Source organism: Gigantopelta aegis, chromosome 4, assembly GCF_016097555.1.
Source record: "Gigantopelta aegis isolate Gae_Host chromosome 4, Gae_host_genome, whole genome shotgun sequence".
Taxonomy (NCBI): domain Eukaryota; kingdom Metazoa; phylum Mollusca; class Gastropoda; order Neomphalida; family Peltospiridae; genus Gigantopelta; species Gigantopelta aegis.
Genome location: NC_054702.1, coordinates 17,081,115 through 17,099,867, shown reverse-complemented (window position 1 = coordinate 17,099,867; position 18,753 = coordinate 17,081,115). Strand labels below are relative to the sequence as shown.

Below are 18,753 nucleotides of genomic sequence, written 5' to 3'. Positions count from 1 at the left end.
AAATGCACTGGTACCTACGATTCGAAGGAATTTGGCTATTTCCTCAAAAAGGTTGTTGAGAAGGTTTATAAACAAAAGCATTACTAATCTTGACCCTTACCAATGGAGTGACGCAAATAACTGTAGTTTAAAAATGTGCCGAGGTGTCGTTAAACAGGTATCCGTTCCCTTTGGTACCATGGTCACCATGGTCACCATGGTCACATGGTGTGCCACTCATAGCGTATGAGCTGTGTACAGAGATTCAGAAGAACAATCGTTTTCAGCAACAAAGCGGGATTTCTTCTTCAGATGATGATAGCAAGGGTGTGCATGTGTCCATGGCTTGGTAAACGGTTTCCCACAATTGCACGCAGCAATGGACAGATTTCATGGTGGGAGAGTGTGGGACGTAAGTGGTGATGGGGGTTGGAGAGGGAGCAAATTGTTAGCAAACGCACTACTGTTATTACGATGAGATTATTATGTTTCACGTGCCATGCATGATTCGACACAATGACATTTGTGAGTACGGTAACGCCCGACAATTAGGCACGTGTGCAGAGAATTATGCGAGGGAGGGGGGAGTCTAGAAATTGGGGAGAAAAGTTTTTTTTTTCTTTTTCTTAGGGTTCAGGTTGTGCTTCCCTGGAAAATATATTTTAAAGAAAAGAAAAATCCCTTTGAGCGGGGTCTGAGGTGTGCACACGCGTCTGACAGCACAACTTTCTTAACACAAAGCATTCAGTTTTTTCTTAGCCATGCCGACCACTCAAAAAACCCAAAATCCTACACAATATTGAAAAGTTTAGGATGAGTCAACCTTGAGCCTATGAAGCTGCACCAACTTGTTTAACGTCAGGAAAAGGCAGGGACGAGAACAAGACGATCATTTAACGTGCGCGTTTCTAGCAAGCTGTTGTAGCGCACGCTTGTCTTGGGTGCCGGTTCTGACTTGAGCCAGTTCCTTTATCTGCATCTTTTATATGCACGTTCAAATAAACAGCACAAGACACACCACAGCCTCTAATATACCATCATTCCCCGTCATGTAATTAAAACTTTAGTTCATTCTATGAGTCGCTGCTACCAAACAGTGACTAACCGACGATTATTGGTTGTGTTGTGTTTGATTACAGGTAACTTTTTTGCATTCATTTAGTTTTATAGACATGAAGACCATCACTAGTACATACGCACTTTATGAAAACACTATTTAGATTTGATCACTGTTGGATAAAGTAGCCGCGATACATCGCCCAATTACTGAAGATCGCATAAAGCGTTCAGTACATTAGTTTATAATTATAGGAAGTCATGGGCGTACATAGGATTTTGAAAAGGGGGGTTCCAAAATAGATTGCAGAGATATTGGGCATATATTTCTATGTTGAGTTTTGAAAAGGGGGGTTCCAAAATAGATTGCAGAGATATTGGGCATATATTTCTATGTTGAGTAAATATAATAATGTCGGATATCAATGTCTGATATATTAAATTATATTTAAAAAAAGCGATTTCGGGGGGGGGGGGGGGGGGTTCGGTCGAACCCATCGACACCCCCCCCCCCCCCCCCCCCCAAATGTACGCCCATGGAAGTGATACACAGTTTAATCTTTCACAACAGGTAAAATAATCAAAAGCCAGACGTTTTTGTTACTGATTACGTGTATGTGTGCTTTAAATCATCTATGGTTTTAATACACATACCACTTAAAATTAATTACATTAATACTCCTATAATGCAATCTGCTGATCGACTTTAACAATATTCATTTCCCGATTACGTTTCTAATTTAATTGACTGAACATAGTACAGGCAACACAAAAATATCACAAAACCAATTTCACAATACCAATATGCTGTCATTGTAGCCGACTTCAAGTAGAATAAAGAAAACGAATCACGACATACTATTACAGACTAATACCAGTTCAATGGTTGGCGGTCCGATCGCAGATAATTTACATACAGATCAGACAGTAGCAATTTATGAAAACGCAAGTGTCCCTTATCAGGCTTAGAATGCACGAACAATGGTGTGTGTTTCATTTACGAATCGAGCTTCATGAAAGCTCCACACGCAACAAATACGTCAATGCCAGTTCCCAAGATGGCTGCCGTCACGCGACGTCCGTGTGGGACCCGTATCCATTTCAGACATGCTTCGATCTCTAATGCACATGGACATTTAAAAAAAAAAAAAATCAAAAAAAAATTCGGGTAATTAAGGATTGCTAGTGTGTGATGTCTGGCAAACTTGTTAGAACTATTCGGGATGATGATCCAGGTTAAGGATGGTCGAAGCAATATATTGAAAACTTGTAGTGCGTACGTGCATTTGTGTGTTGTATGTGTTTTGAGAACTTTTTTTTTTTTTCATTGATGGTATATGAATATGGAGTGGTAAAATAAAATAGTATAATCAGCGAGTATTCATACCTTATTAAGCCATGGTGCTGCCAAATTCAACAGTTGATCACCTTGGTTAAAGTATACGACTATATATAGTTATTACAGCACTTGGTCTGGAAAGTGAAAAAAGAATATATACATATATATAGCCGATGGTTAATAAATCAATGTGCTCTAGTGGTGTCGTTAAACAAAACCCATAAATTTTCAGGTATACTGAGCAGAAAAAAACCCGTATGTTAGACTGGCTTATGCGCTGCACGTTTAACCAAACGACTGATTTGGGAACCAATCTAATAGCAAACGTTAGCGTCACTGAACGCAATGCCGCTTCTTGCACATCCGTTGGAGAGAACACTGTGTGAGAAATTTGTCTCTACAGCCTAGACCCCTCCCCACTACGCACAATTTCCTGTACACGAGTCTGAATCGAACCAATTATTCATGGCAGTCTAGACGATAACTGTCACTAACCTACCTTGGGTGTCTTTTATTCTACCCTCACATATAACTAGGATAGGTATAGAGGACACTCGATCTACCACTGAGCTGCATTACGCCCCCTGCTACGATCGTGATTGACTATCAAATCTTTGTTGTTGTTTTGTTGTTTTAAAGAAGAGAGAGAAAAAGACAACAAAAAAGAAGAATAAAAGAGGAATATATATATTTATTTTGTTGGTGGTGAAAGAAAGAAAGAAATATTTTATTTAACGACGCACTCAACACATTTTATTTACGGTTATATGGCGTCAGACATATGGTTAAGGACCACACAGATTTTGAGAGGAAACCCGCTGTCGCCACTACATGGGCTACTCTTTCCGATTAGCAGCAAGGGATCTTTTATTTGCGCTTCCCACAGGCAGGATAGCACAAACCATGCCTTTGTTGAACCAGTTATGGATCACTGGTCGGTGCAAGTGGTTTACACCTACCCAATGAGCGTTCAGACTAGATCATTTTCCCCGAATTTTTCTATTGTTTTTGCCCGAATTTGAGGATTCGTATGCTTATGATTAAAACAAGAATTTTTTTACTAGCGTATTATTATGTGGGGTCCCCATGTCCACCCTTTCCACCACCAACTACAACAAATAAAAAACAACACTGTTATTAATGTTTATTTGGGGAATCAAACTAAATTTAAAAGCAAAGGCCAAAACTAGAAGAATGTTAATTTCTTACACACCCGTTGGTGAGAACACCATGCATACTTTTTTATGACACGTTTGTTTACACATGTACGTGTGTTAACAATTCAAGACATACGACTAGCTGCTCCTAGGTGATGACCAGGTCACCACTGCCATACATCCAATGAAAAACTACACGATGGAAATCGATTACACTGTAACGTGTAGATAACCTGACAATCATGGGTCTGTTACGCGCAAGTTATCTACAAGTGCAACGGCTGTAAATAACTTTTAAATTTGCTTAAAACCTGGTTTTTGAGAATATGTAAGAAATAGAATAATACATTCGTGTCCGTTAGATACCATTTAACGCACAACTCGTTGTTTAAAAACGTATCAAACTCGCTTTCGCTCATTAGATACATTTTAAAACAACTCGTGAGATAAATGGTATCTAACGGCCACTCATGTATTATTCTCTATTTACAGAATGAAACTGAATTTAAACGCAAACTAGCTTGCTTATCACTAAATCTATGCAATCATTTCTAACTGTAACACAGCACTGGCAATAGCATCTGTAACTTTTACAATAACAAAACAGTGTGTGGGAAGAGAGAACTAAAGAAAAAAAGAAGGAAAATTAGATCATGTGAACAAATTGAAATAATTTATCTTCTTAATGACTACTGGAATTACCAGTTTCAAGTCAGTTTTCCCTTTTCAAATGTGCTTTGAATTTCGGATTTAAAAAAGAAAAAGAAAACATTTATTGCGGGTTTTTTCTCCTCCCTATTTTGAAGAAGAAGAAGAAGAAAAGAAAGAAAAAATCTCGAAGACCGGTTTCATGAGGCGCGGCTCCAGAAGTCGCCATTTGAGAAATTCAGCAGAAAAACGACGCGTGCCGCGGATGGACTTTTCATGCTTGGGTTGCAGAGCCTGCGGCTAGCTTTTGATAGAAAACTTGGCATAGCACGAACATGACGTGGCCCAGGGCGGCTTGTGCGTGATTTCTTCGTATTACAAAGGCCCTTGCCTGTGTCGCCAAATTACATTATAAATTGCACGAAACCTCCGTATATCAAAAGATCCTTCTCAAATGACAAGTCTACAAACGAAAATAATAGGACGAGCAAAAAAAAAAAAGAAAAAAAAAAAAAAAAAAAAAAAAAAAGAAAGAAAAAACCCACCTCTAATCTTATTCGTATTGTTCACGACGCGACTTCGCAATAGCCAGGGGGGAAATATGAAAATTTAAACACGAAACATTATTCAAATGGTTGAAATTAATTTTCACTGCACATGTATACACACAATCACAAATATATACACCCCAATAGCTGATGTGTATGTTTATGCTGAGCGGTCGTTAACCATTTGTTCATTCACTCATTCATTCCATCATAAAGACTAAACTGATATATGAGGTGATTGTTTTGTTATTAAATATTCTTATTGGGGTGGGGTTGACTATAAGCGTACGAAACGAGGGGTTGACAGTCATAGGTCGACTGTACCCCCCCCCCCCCCCTGAATAAATGTTGTTATCCAGATTCGGATATTTTCGTTTAATTCGGTCAAAACCTGTGGTTTGACAAAATATGCACAGAGAGAGAGAGAGAGAGAGAGAGAGAGAGAGAGAGAGAGAGAGAGAGAGAGAGTGAGTGTATACACGACTGTTGATGCACACGCATGTGTGCTGAAAGTGTTGAGAACTGGGGAAACAACTAATCGATTTTCTTTCAGAAAACGAAGACAAATAAACGTTCGTGCTTTGGCCCATACAATATTTTATTTCTAAGTCCTTAGGTAGTTTTATTGATGTCCTTCGTTCGTGCCTTCCATACCCCGGCGCCCGGTTAATTTCTCGCCAATCGGAAGGTAAGTCACGAACACAACTTAGCGCAAAAACATGTAAATTACTGCAATTTAATGAGATGCGAAGGGATAGCGCAATTGCGGCACGCAAAGCTGTCAAGAGACGGGGCCCGTCGGCTTTGAGGCGTCATTCTTCATAAATAAAAACGTCTGTTTATCGGAGCTGCTTAAGGCAGGTATCTGCACGTTTTTCAATTCATCACAGAGAAAGTGCCTGCCTTGCCCACAATGCAGATCATAATCATTTCTAGTTCGCATGCAACACATACAGGCTAATGCCGGGCTGTAAGACTAGTCTGCACGTCCGACCGTCTGACCCGGTGTCAGTACTTAATTGACTGAGATTGATGTCTTCTATCTATTCATTCCGGCAAAACGTTTTGTCTTTCAATTCGTCTGATGTCTGCAGCTGCCGTTATCACCGAAACCATAAGAATTAAAAAAAAATGAATACGGATACTAGTATAATATTTCTTATAGCTTAGTTATTAATGGCTATATTCTGGTATATTTTTTTTATATACTCTTTAAAAAAAAGTAGGGGAACCTGAAATATTAATGTTAATATCAACTATTAGACCGAACATATGTTTTGACCACAAACATCCTAGTAAAGAACGATCAGGTCTGTTTATCAACACACCAAAACACATTCCATAGTTTGCACGTGTATCACGCAGTTGCCCCGTACACGTGCGTGGGGTGTCATTCTCGATTTTGACAATTTCCAGGAAGGTCGATTAATCACTGTGGAACATTATTTCTGTCAATCTTTTTCATTCTGTTGATCATACAGTTGTTATTGTTTTGTTTTTAGTCATTTTTATTGTTTGAATTTGCGATTTACTGATAAAAAAACGTTAATTTTCAAATTTCACTTCTGACCCCAATCGTCCTTCAAGATCTTTGGTGGTGATAACACCTACTGTAATACTGAACTACCGGTTGTAATGTTTGCCCAATTAATTCACTATTATCATATAACTTTTCTCCACAGCTAAAATACCTTACACTTTTGGCAATTGTAAATTCTTATTAGAGTTCCCCTACTCTTTTTTTTTTTTTTTTTGGAATATATATATATACTACTCAAAAGAATTTAAGGGTCAGACGATATTTTCGACATTATTTTCTAAATGTCAATTATATTAGCTAGACCATAATGTCACGCATGGTATTGTTCCATGTTGACGAAAGTGGGTCTAATCAACCCATAAATGAATTAAAATCCACTCATTGACACTGTCGACTAGTTCTAATGTATGTATATATCCTGTTTTCCCGACTACATCATGTGAGGGTGTATGTGTAATGGTGATCAAATACTTTGTGGGTTTTTTCTTATTCATTCGGATAGAAATTATTCTATACCAGTGTATCCTAACCTTTTCAAACACAATATTGAACTTAAGTCCGGCCGCTACTCATCACCCACCCCCACCCCACCCCTCAGGCTTCCGTTTCAGAGACGTGTCTTCTGAAACATTAAGATTACCATACTGAAACAAGGATTTGAAATCAAAATATGTTATTAGCAAGAACCGTATTTCCTTTAACTGTTAAATTATTTTATTATTAGGCCTACTGTGATTGTTATTTTCCACATTTCAGATTTGTCCGACGCCATATAACCGTAAATAAAATGTGCTGAGTGCGTCGTTAAATAAATAAAAACATTTCAGATTTGTTTCCCAGTTCCAGTGGCATAATTGGACAAATTACTTGCATCTGAATTATTTTGTTTAATGTTCGACAGACTTCTAAGTTATACTACGTGAACAGTATTTACAGTATAAAGACCCATGTACGTGACTGAACATAAGTGATAAAGCTTTTATTAAACGTTTCTCTGATGTACACATTCTTTTTGTAATGTCACACCCATCATGGTTAACAAAAGTCAAAGCTATTTTATTTAATATATTCAGCCAAAACTGTACTGTCATATCTATGATCACGTCCAGTAGAAGTAGGCCTAGGCGTTTGTGATAGCCAGGCAGGTGTGCAGGCACTGGCGTAGGAAGCGGGGCGGGGGCGGGGGGGGGGGGGGCATGTGCCCCCTATTTTCCAGATATTTTGCTTTATAATAGTGTAAATATAAAAGTGCGCCCCTCCGAACTTTTTGGCACCTTCCTACGCCACTATGTGCAAGGGAGGGGAACTAGTCTGCACCAAGACATTTTTTTTTTTATTTAATGATTTTTGTGTGTCTGTGGAACACGACTGAAATCCCTTTAAAACACGGTCGGCATAGTCTAGCGCGCACCCCCCCCCCCCCCCCCCCCCCCCCCCCCCCATTTTCCAGATATTTGGTTTATAATAGTGTAAAAGTGTGTAAATATAAAAGTGCGCCCCTCCAAACTTTTTGGCACCTTCCTAAGCCACTATGTGCAAGGGACGGGAACTAGTCTGCACCAAGAATTTTTTTTTTTTTTTTAATGATTTTTGTGTGTCTGTGGAACATGACTGAAAATCCCTTTAAAATACGGTCGGCATAGTGTAGCGCGCGCACCCCCCCCCCCCCCCCCCCCCATCGCACAATTTCGCCACACTGGCTGAATAGCACTTGATTTGGGGACGGAGTAGGGTCGGAAGGAGTTTCCCTCGAAAATTTTAAAACCTTAAAGTATGGTCCTTTATTCTGTTTAAAATTAAAAGTTATGGTGTATCAACTAGGTCACCCGTATATAATTATGACAAAAGTACAGTTGTGTTTTTGTCTGCTATTTTGAACTCTTAACTAACGGATCAAAGGCACTCCAACAAAATTAATTAAATACTATTCAGTACTCACGGGAGTAGGAAGCTGTCAAAAAGTATGTGTATTTGTGTGTGGGTGGGGGGGGGGGGGACACATACATGCATAAATATATATATAGACACCGCTGGTGCTACAGTGGGGGATGCCTCTCCCCACTTCCTACGCCAGTGGTACTTTAGGTATTTATCGTTTTAAAACGTTTATTGATGGTAGCAATAATGTCAATCAACAAGAATACAAAACATTATGAACACTATTCCTCTATAAAAGATACTATGTACTATAATGTAATGATAATCAATGTGCTCCAGTGGTGTCGTTAAGCAAAACAAACTTTATAATGTAATGAATGCAATAAAGTGTCAGACCTTTAGTCAGTAATGAAGACGTGGATAATGCAAAGTTCAGTGTCGGATGTTATTATTATTGTTTTGTATTTGATGGCTACTTTTAGAAGTGAAAGTTTGGAACTAGTGAAAACTAACTTAAGTTACCTATTTGAAATGCATTTTCTTTTCTTTTTTTTTCTTTCTTTTTTTCTTTGCAACAGAGATGCCGTATTTTGGGGTGAGGTTTTTTTTACTGAATTTTTTACAGTTGGAGATCTTCAGGAACACGTTATTGTATGAGATATTTTTTTTAATGCGTTTATTCCCCCCACCCCCCACCCACCCCATTAACATATCGTTCAACGACCTTGCTATCATCCTATGACTCTCCCAATTTCATTATTTTATAATTAAACATTTATAATAAATTATCCAGTGTAATGTTTTCCCCATGATGCGCTATTATTCGATTTACATGCATGTTGGATACCATCTGTAAGCCACAAGGGCAGGTATAGCTGTGTATGGCATCAAAGCGATTGACGATACCTGTTGATAACAAAGCGTGAGGATGTTATTAAAACTAATCCATAGGAGGCGGAAGATGCCGGCAACTGGGGCAGGAGTAAGCCATAATGTTAGTTCACCTTTCAACGGGGGAGGAGTTGCAAGGCTCTCAGTCGTCAGAGTTGAGACAGTGTCCCTTGTCCCCTTCACTTCCGATGTCTATGAAGTTTGTGTATAAGCAAAAATGAGTTATATAATGGAGAGGAGAGATTGCATCTTTAATAGACATACGTTTTGCTAAATAAGGACTTTTCTCCATTAAAAAAACCCCCCACACACCTCAAAAACGTCAGATATTGATTTTTATTTATTATTATTTTTAAAATTTTATTTAATAATAATATTTCAAAGATAACGAAAACACAAAACACCCTCTCTCCCCTGCTTCAACAAGTCAGTCGTGCTTGGTTGAACGTAGCATCTAGCCGTTTGATACTATTAACCTTGTCTGTATAATTCAGGCCGATTTTTCTTTCGTGCCGAGTTATTTTTATGCCGAATCACACCGCAGTTTCCTTAGGCCAGATACCGCTATCGAATTCCTCGATAATTTAGCTCCGTGTCGTGTATTGCGTGATCGAGAAAAAGCACACGTGAGTAAACCGTAGAGAGAGGGATTCGTTTACAATAATTGGCGCATGCGTAGTGGGCGGTATTCGTCGGTCTGTAAAATTTCAACTAGTTGGCGGTACAATATCGCAGACGACAGAGTAGAGTTAAGATGTGTGCGAAGGACGTTACGACGTCAGAGGTGTTGTGAACAAATATATACATATATCTATAGATACATACATATACTTGAGGAGTTGTCATTGAGAAAAGACGCGGGAAAACACGTATTTGATCGAACTGTCACAAGCGCCATGTCCATGCCGCACCGAACACACAGACAGCACTGTTTTCTGTGCGACTTGCCTCGCACCCCTTGGGCAATGTTGCACGACTTCTCCGAGTCGGTCTGTAGAGGGTGTGTCAACTACGAGGGACCCGACAGGATCGAGATGATCATTGAAGCGGCTCGACAGATGAAGCGCGTGCACGGGTTTCAGGAGCGAACGTCGCTGAAACCGACTAATGTGCCCGCTCATGCAGGAAGTGCACGTGCTGCTTCGCTCGATTCCCAGAACATGGAACCGCCGAGGGCGCACCACGGACCGCCGCCCATCGATAGATTTTCAGTGCACGACGGCCACCGCGGCCCTAACGTAATGGATTACCCAAGGCTTCCCAATGGATTAACATTAGGCCACAGTATACATCGACCTGATGAACTTCTGACTGACTTGCAGCGTGGAAGTCCACATCTTGCGCGTGGATTAACTCACAATCCCATGCCAGCACCTATGTTGCGGCAACCCCATTTTGGATGTTCAGGCTCAATGCTTCACCCTCCAATTATGAATGGAAAACGTGCTGAACACGAGGAAGAAGAAACTTCTAATCATTCCAGTAGTGATGATGCAGGACCAAAAAATGGTTCACCTGAGGATTCAAATAGTAGACCCTTTCAGGTAAAAGACACTTTAAATGTATTGGCAACTACCGTTCCATTTGAAGTGAGGTTAAAAAAGGATCCCTTGTTGTTGGGGCGTATATTTTCATTCGATGTAGGCACAAAACACCCTACAGAGTACGAACTAAGAGTTTATCTTGAATATCCCCTTGGCTCAGGAACCATATATAATGGCGTGTCCAGCGTGGTAAAACAAATGCATCATGACTGCCAAAAGGATTATGGGAAGGGATTGTCATCTGGATTCAAGCATCTGGAATATGAAATGAAGCATGGTGGTGGTGACTGGAGACTGTTGAGTGATATGCTTCCAGAACCAGTGAGGTTTTTTAGAGAACCTGTAAATCGTGAATTGCTTCCTACTCCATATGTTGACAGTAGTTTGCCATCTCTTCCCAGTGCAAGCATACTGGCTAGAGGACCAAATCGTAAGAGTTCAAGTAGTATGGTTCTTTTCTATGATGGACGGAAGAGGAAAAGTTCACCAGATGATGATGATGATGTTGGAGGAAAGTTGACAGAAGAACAACATAAGAGACAACAGTGGATGCAGAATCATGCTGATGCCATAAAATTGACTGTTTCATCGGCCACCTGTGGGTTAGGTGTGCCCAGTTCAACATCTTTGTCCCCACAGAGTAACCATGCCTCGACCCCGCCTGATGTTGCGGTGGGACACAATGGACCATCACCCATGGCAGCACTAATGAATGTCACTGATAATCTTGTTCAGCATGGTTCTCCATCAAATACAGAAAGTGGTAGCATTAAATCTCTTGGCCCTAGACTTGATGGCCATTCACCCAGCCATCCACCTTTGTTACGAGGACGTCTTGTTTCCACATTTGGACCCATTTCTGATGCTGGTATTGGAAGTAGTATACCAGAATCGACAGTGCCAAGTGCGGAAATCTTGAGGTGTACTCTGTGCCACGAGAGGCTTGAAGATACCCATTTTGTTCAGTGCCCTTCAGTTGGTATCCACAAGTTTTGTTTCCCATGTTCCAAAGATAGCATCAAGAGACAAGGTTCAGGATCCGAAGTGTACTGTCCCAGTGGGAAGAAGTGTCCCCTGGCAGGATCAAGTGTTCCTTGGGCATTCATGCAAGGCGAAATTGTAACTATTTTGGGAGATGATTTCAAGGAAACAAAAATTAAAAAGGAAAGAGATGCATGATTATGAATATATTTATGACATGTACTTACTTGAAAGCTTTGCTATGAACAAATTGAATCATGAATTATCTTGGAGGGAAAAAAAGTACTTTGTGTTCATTTATTTTCAACAATTTGTCATTTGGATGTTTATTCATCGAACACATTAAATTCTGTGAATACTGCTCATATTTTTGTTAAATGGTTGTTGAGGTTGGTTACTTTATAATGAAAGGAAAGACATTATGGGACGTGTAAGGTCCTAACTGAACCCCGAAGTATCCAAGATGTGTGATTGACTTTCTTCATTTTGTTTACCCGTGGCTCTGCTATTTTGTGAATGACTGTCAAGCAGGAAAAGCACCGCTTGAACTAAGGATTTAAAATCTCCTGTGATGGTGAACATGAGCTGGCAACACGTTCTGTACATAGTGTGATTGCATGGCCACAGAGTCGAACTCCCGATACCTCAAAGTATGTGCTAAATGCACTTTGTGGCATAAAATGTGGCTTTACGAGATTTCAATATTACATTGTTGCTTTGACGTGTAAGATAACTGATACAAACTATTTATGTCAGCATTACATTGTATCTTACATTCTTGCCTTTGTCAGTTTTAGTATGAAGGTTTTTTTTTTGTTATTGTTTTTTTGTAAAATTTAAATTTAAACATTTCATCAATGACATGTCAGATGTGATTTTTCAACTTTTAATCTGATAGTGATAGCAGCTTTTTTCTTCTTTTTTTGACATAAAATAACTATAATATTTCAAAATCATAAATAAGCGTAAATATGTTCACAAGTTTTTTACATATACAATTGTATATATATATTGTACTTGTGATTAACCTAACCATAGTATACAAGGACTATGTGGTACATCGACAATCCAAATGTAGTTTTAAACTAAACTGATTTTGAAGTGAAATGCTTCTCTATGTGACTGCTAATTTTCATGCGCTCTAATATCCTAATATCAGTCTAGAACATTTAATAGAGGATAAAGGTTCACCACATAACTAAGTAAGAGTTCGTGTGAATTAAATTTGTGTAACTGTCTGACGGACACGTGAACAGAATGATAGTGTGCATGAAATATTGTGCCCTTAAATAATTTTCACAAAGTAGACTGGATCTGATTTGAAATGCTGAATTGTTTTTGTTTTTTAAATGGGTATCACATGTCTGTGCTGAATGAACACTTGGTAATTAGATGTCTTGATTGTAATTTGAAGACTCATTACCAGGGCTTGAACTTAACGATGACACCAACAGCAATTGCCATCATTTATATATTAATTGCCGTAGGTCGGGAGCATCACCTGCAGCACAAAAGTGCCGTTATTGAAGCTCCTCAATGATGACAAAATGTTTACACCTGGTGTACATTAGCTGCCAGTATATAACATTAATAAATAGGTCTACATACAGCAAAATAACCATTCAGTCTTATTTATTTGCTGAAAATGTCTTCTTTTTTAAATTGCAGAGGGCAGGGTTTAAATTGCTGTCAGTGGACCGTTTCATCCATGGCAATTTTGTTTCATCCATGGCAATGTTGTATTTAAATTGCCGTGGGAGATTATTCAGCAAGTGCCCAGCATTGATAATATACCATCATACATCGGATGTAATGGTGACACTGACACTCACTCCCACACGGGTTAACTTGTTCAGCACAATAGCAGCTCTAGGCTAGCTTATTCAGTCTTATATATTTAATTATTTATTGTAAAGTGAAACAATGAGTAAGTAGCCCATCTGCAATGTCATTTCAGGTGGTTTAATTTTTAAAATAAACATACATGTTGGGGGAAATGTATTTCAGACAGTTTTTAATCATATAAGAGGTCATGGAAAAAGTATTAAGATATATTCTAGCTTATGCATTATTGATTTATTGGATACATACATTCTTTGCAATTTTTTTTTTTTAATTCCCTTATTCTTGTGAGAAGATCACATTTACAACCAACAGTGCTCAGAAAAAAACTATAAATTAATGCCAGTTTATTTAAGCTTTGCAAAATACAATTTGTGGTTAGTTTATTAGTATATGTGTCCAAGGCAGGGAACATTTTGTTCAGTATCGCGTCACTGTTCACTACTCAATTCAAAACTGAAGAATTTATAGTAGTTGCTAATCAATTTTTAATCAATTAACTGTTGCACAAAATTCTGTAAACTAAATATTCCTTGCAAGGTATTTACTACTGATCTGGATTGGAAGCAAAACTTTGTGAATGTCTTGCTTCAATTGTTAAGGTTCATCCATTTGGTATCTACATCTGTGTAAACATTTTATTTAATGTTAGACATACCCTCTTAATCCATAGGCACTAATTTAGTCAACTATTTTTTTGTGGCCATTTTTTTGGAATTGAGCAGAATGACTTATTTCCTTCCAAGTGTTTAACCATTTGGCTACCTCACCATCACCAACCAGGACTCTAATTTAACAGTGGTCCTAGTCATATGCTACAATGCCCAGGAAATTGAACAGTCTCACAGCCAAATTGGATGTGCCTTATTGGTCATTATACATGAACACGACTCCAGAAAGTTGTTTTATTGCAAAAACACAAAATTGTTCATTTGTTTATTTTTAAGGGGTGCTGTTTTTGTTATATTAAGACATTTGTGTTGAAGTTTGCATTGTTGCCTTCCCTAATGCCTCCCAGAAATCTTCATAGATCTAAGCCAAATGGAATTATTGGTCATTATACACGAATGCGACTTCTGAGTTGTTGTATTGCAAAAACATGAAACTGTTCACTTTTGTTTGTTTTCAAGGGGTGCTGTTTTGTTATATTAAGACGTGTTGAAGTTTGCTTGTTGCCCTCCCTAATGCCTCCCAAAAATCTTCATACGTCTGAACCAAACGGACTTTCCTTCATATTTGACAAATTTGAAGCCTGGTCAACATGTGAATGAAGTCACATTAACTTGGGTTAAAGTTCCTATACTATAATATGATCACATTTCTACTTGGGGTTTTTTTGTGGGGTTTTTTGTTTTGTTAACAGATATCATTCTGGTATATTTTGGTTATATTTTATGATGCAATTTCAGAATTTTGTTTACTTTAATGCGAGGAAGTCGATTAAAGTTTCTCTAATTGTTTTAAACTTTGGATCTTTTAATTGATTACTTTCAAATTGCATGGTTTTTCACCAAGTGGTAGTGTATTGATGAAATTGCTTGAAACATATTTTATTGCTTTTTGAAAAAAACACCCCAACAAAACAAATGGATTTGGCACAATCAATTGCATAGGCTTACCTCAAGTCCCATGGATTTGACTACTGGGCAATTAAGGTTTATTAGAACTTGGTTCTAGAGTTTGGCTAAGATTTCATTGATCAATTGTCTTTAACTCCTGAATTCTTTAGTGTCCATCAATTGATAGTGCATACCTCCAGTCCCATGAATGTGACCCTAGGGCAAAATCAAGTTCATTTAGAACCATTTAAAGGTGCTATATCAAAGTTGAAACTAATATTTATTTTCACATTTGTTTGTGATGAATAACTACAGATAATCAATCCCATACATGATCTTTGCATAAATAGCTCGGGAATATCAAAATTGAAATATGCTTGCATGCTGTGTAAACAGTTGCATTCAGTATGATTAGATTCCTGTCTTATCATCTCGTGTGAATTATAAAATCTGGTTAGTTGACAGATGAGTGGCACAAGGACAGTAATGTTACCTCAGCTAAATGCATCCAGTTCAATTGGTCATCCTCAAACGTTTCATAAATAAACTTTATTTTCTTCAAGGAAATTAAATTATTTGGTTGTAATTTTGATGGACGTAGTTGACAAATAGTATTTACATTTCACAGCCAAAAATAATAAATTGTGGTGGAAGGCTGCCATTATTAAACGTTAAAGATAGCATGGATCCTGTAATGGATGGTTTACATATTTTGTATGAGATTTCACTTGGTGACTAAGTCTTTCAACTAAACATCCACCTAACCTTCACTTGCCAGAGCTCTTCATGAATATAAGCCAAGCCCAGGATCATTAGGACTTGGTTAACTTTCTCAAGTTGCATCTATATTAAATTCTGTTAATGGATGGATTTCTTTTCTGGTATGTTTACCAGTCGGGTCTTTTAGCTGCACATCCTCTATATCCTGATTGACTGCAATGCAAGGTCAGGGTCATTTTGAATAAAGTTGAACTTTCTGCACTTAATTTTAACTCAATTCTTTACAAGATTGGCTTTCGTATTTGGTATGCCTGTTCAGGGAGAAACTGCACACCTCAAGCTCATGAATCGAGGCAAAGTTCTTCTAAAATTTATTTAAAGTTTTTAAATTGCATATAACTATTTAATCTTTTTATGGATTGCTTTAATATTTAATATAAATTTTCAGCCAGCATTGTTCATTAAAACTGCACATCCCTGTGTCATAAATGTGATACCAGAGCAAGGTAGAAATGTGTTAACAGATAGCAAGAGTGTATTGTTTAAAACAGTTTTAAGCTGCTAAGTACTGTATTGTAATTTCTAAATGATGTGTAATTACAAAATACATTACAAAATGTTATCATAGTGTTGAATTAAAACGACTGTCTAGCAGTTATGTGGATTGATTTGTTTAGACTATTCATTATTTAGCATTTGTCATTGCTTTACCATTCTAGTTTTTCTTTGCATCCATTTATAACCCAGACAGTGTTAAATCATCTATTTGCCATTGATTGATTAAACAGATTTAGACCGTCTGTTGTACCTAGGATTTAAACTACTTTCCAAACAAGAACTGAGCACTATGGAATTTGACAAATATTGTTTATAATAAGTTCAACAAAATACTAATTGTGATAATTACCATGTTTAATGTGACTGTATTTTGTTTGGGTAAGACAAATTGAGTTTAACTTTAAATATTTTCAAACTGTTTTACCACAACTATACACCTGTATGTTTTGTTTCACTTGAGTCATTATCTCGTATGTATTTGTCTATCTGTTCTTCTTTATAGTTACTGCCAGCCATTTTGGTGTCATTGCCTAAATTAAACATAAATGTTATACATTTAGCTAACATTAATACAGGCTTTTATTTCTGAATTTTGACTTGATACCCATGGCAATGATTTTGGGGAAATCCAGCATAATTTCACATACAAATAATTAAATTTTCTTTGTGTCTATACACTTTACAGCAATCGGATTGGTGCAGAGGTGCTTTTTTTTTCCCGTTCATATCTCGATGAACTCCAAAAAATTAAGCCACGCCTACTCGCACTACTTTAGTGCAACAAGCCGGATTATTCTGGCAATCATATTTAGATATTTTGAAGAAAACACGTGAAAGCTACAAAAAATGTATACGATAAATTAATGGAAAATGTTATAGCAGTGTAGACATGGATCTATATGCATTAATTAAAAAAAAAAAAAAAAAAAAAAAAAAAAAAAAATCTTCGCTAATCATGACATGATGATGAGACTCTGTCATTGGATAAAGAAATAATGTTAGGAAACTTCACGCCTGTAACTTACTTGTAAGCGATGTTCAACAGCTGTTGGCGAAAATTAAACGGTTCCACTGACAGCATAAATGTTAGACACGTTCCCTTCATTCACTTTCATAAAATATAAACTAAACATGAATAGGACAATTCCTTCCAATATAGGCCTAACTAAATGATCCGTAAAAATGCACAGCAGCTAGAGGAAATGACATCATTTACAAAAAATAACCTGATTCAAATAATAGTGAATGAACGTTCGCATTCTTACGCGACATAAGTATCAATGAAGTTTACACAAACAATACTACAGGCATATTTAAAGCTAAACAAAATAAATTCAGTTATGTATTGTTAAAGTATGCATATAAATTTAATTACAAGATTTGACCGCAATTATTTTTTGGTTCATGCAAGTATGAACCGAAAAAACGATGTGCACACTTTTGTATGACCCGCTACATGGGATCATACAGTGTGCTAATAGTTTTACTTGTGTCGTTTTTGAAATTAAAATATAAAATTAAAAACATTTCACTTTATAAATTAAGATACAAAAAAATGACAATAATTATATTATGATTACGGAATTAGGACCCAACACTAATAGTATGTATTTGTTAAACCATCATGTCTTGTATAACAAAAAATATGTTGTGAAGTCCAATTTAATCAACATACCTTGAGTGTATTGATTTATATTTTGTAATTTTATAAAATACTGATGAAATTAACAGCCACATCATGGAAGCAAAATTGTTTGTAAATATGAAAAGCACACTTTTTCATAAGAAACATTTCATTTTTTTTTTTGTAGTAGGAAGGGGAGGTTTTCTTCTGTGATGAAGGATTTTAGCATTTTGAGAGCAGTCTTCATAAAATAAAAACAATTGTATTAAAGGGACATTCTTGAGTTTGCTGCAATTTTTAAGATGTTATCGACTAACGGAGACTTTTTAACAATTGTAATTACATATCAAATATATTTTTCTACATAAAATATTAGTGGCTGTGTATTAAACGTGTTTCTGATTGTTCTACTTTTGTACTAGGTTAAATTTTATTTTATTTCCTAAAAAAAAAATTTTTTCCTACGTACGAAATTATTTGAAGACAAAATCTAGTTTGGGATTCTTACAAAAATTAAAATGACCAGAAACACATTGAATATACAGACACTGATATTCTAAACAAGAAAATATATTTAATATATAAATTTAATCATAGAACTATTTTATTTTTCGGAAACATCTTAGAATGCAGCAAACTCAGGATTGTTCCTTTAACATTTTATGTTGCAATTTTCAAGGCTGGGATCCACTACTGCTATTGCTGCCTGAAACGTGTGTAGTTTGAACTTGTAATGTTAGTGTACACACACTGTTATAAGTTGATTTTAAAAATAAAAATTTAAAGCCATTTTAAATGTACCAAGTATTGATGTACTGTACATGTAATACAAAAATATGCATGCATACACATACACCCCTCACATATTCTTTCGGTTTCATTGTGCTGA

At 37.0% G+C, this 18,753-nt stretch overlaps 2 protein-coding genes across 3 annotated transcripts in view; both read left to right on the top strand.

The window, feature by feature from the left end:
* LOC121372745 (protein TALPID3-like) overlaps positions 1 to 18,753 on the top strand; it is a 115,000-nt gene that overhangs the window by 21,588 nt on the left and 74,659 nt on the right. The window lies entirely within an intron of this gene.
* Positions 9,734 to 17,183, top strand: LOC121372746 (probable E3 ubiquitin-protein ligase IRF2BPL). Its single transcript, XM_041499234.1, has one exon. The coding sequence runs from the start codon at positions 9,933 to 9,935 to the stop codon at positions 11,757 to 11,759; it is 1,827 nt and encodes a 608-aa protein (XP_041355168.1). The 5' UTR covers positions 9,734 to 9,932; the 3' UTR covers positions 11,760 to 17,183.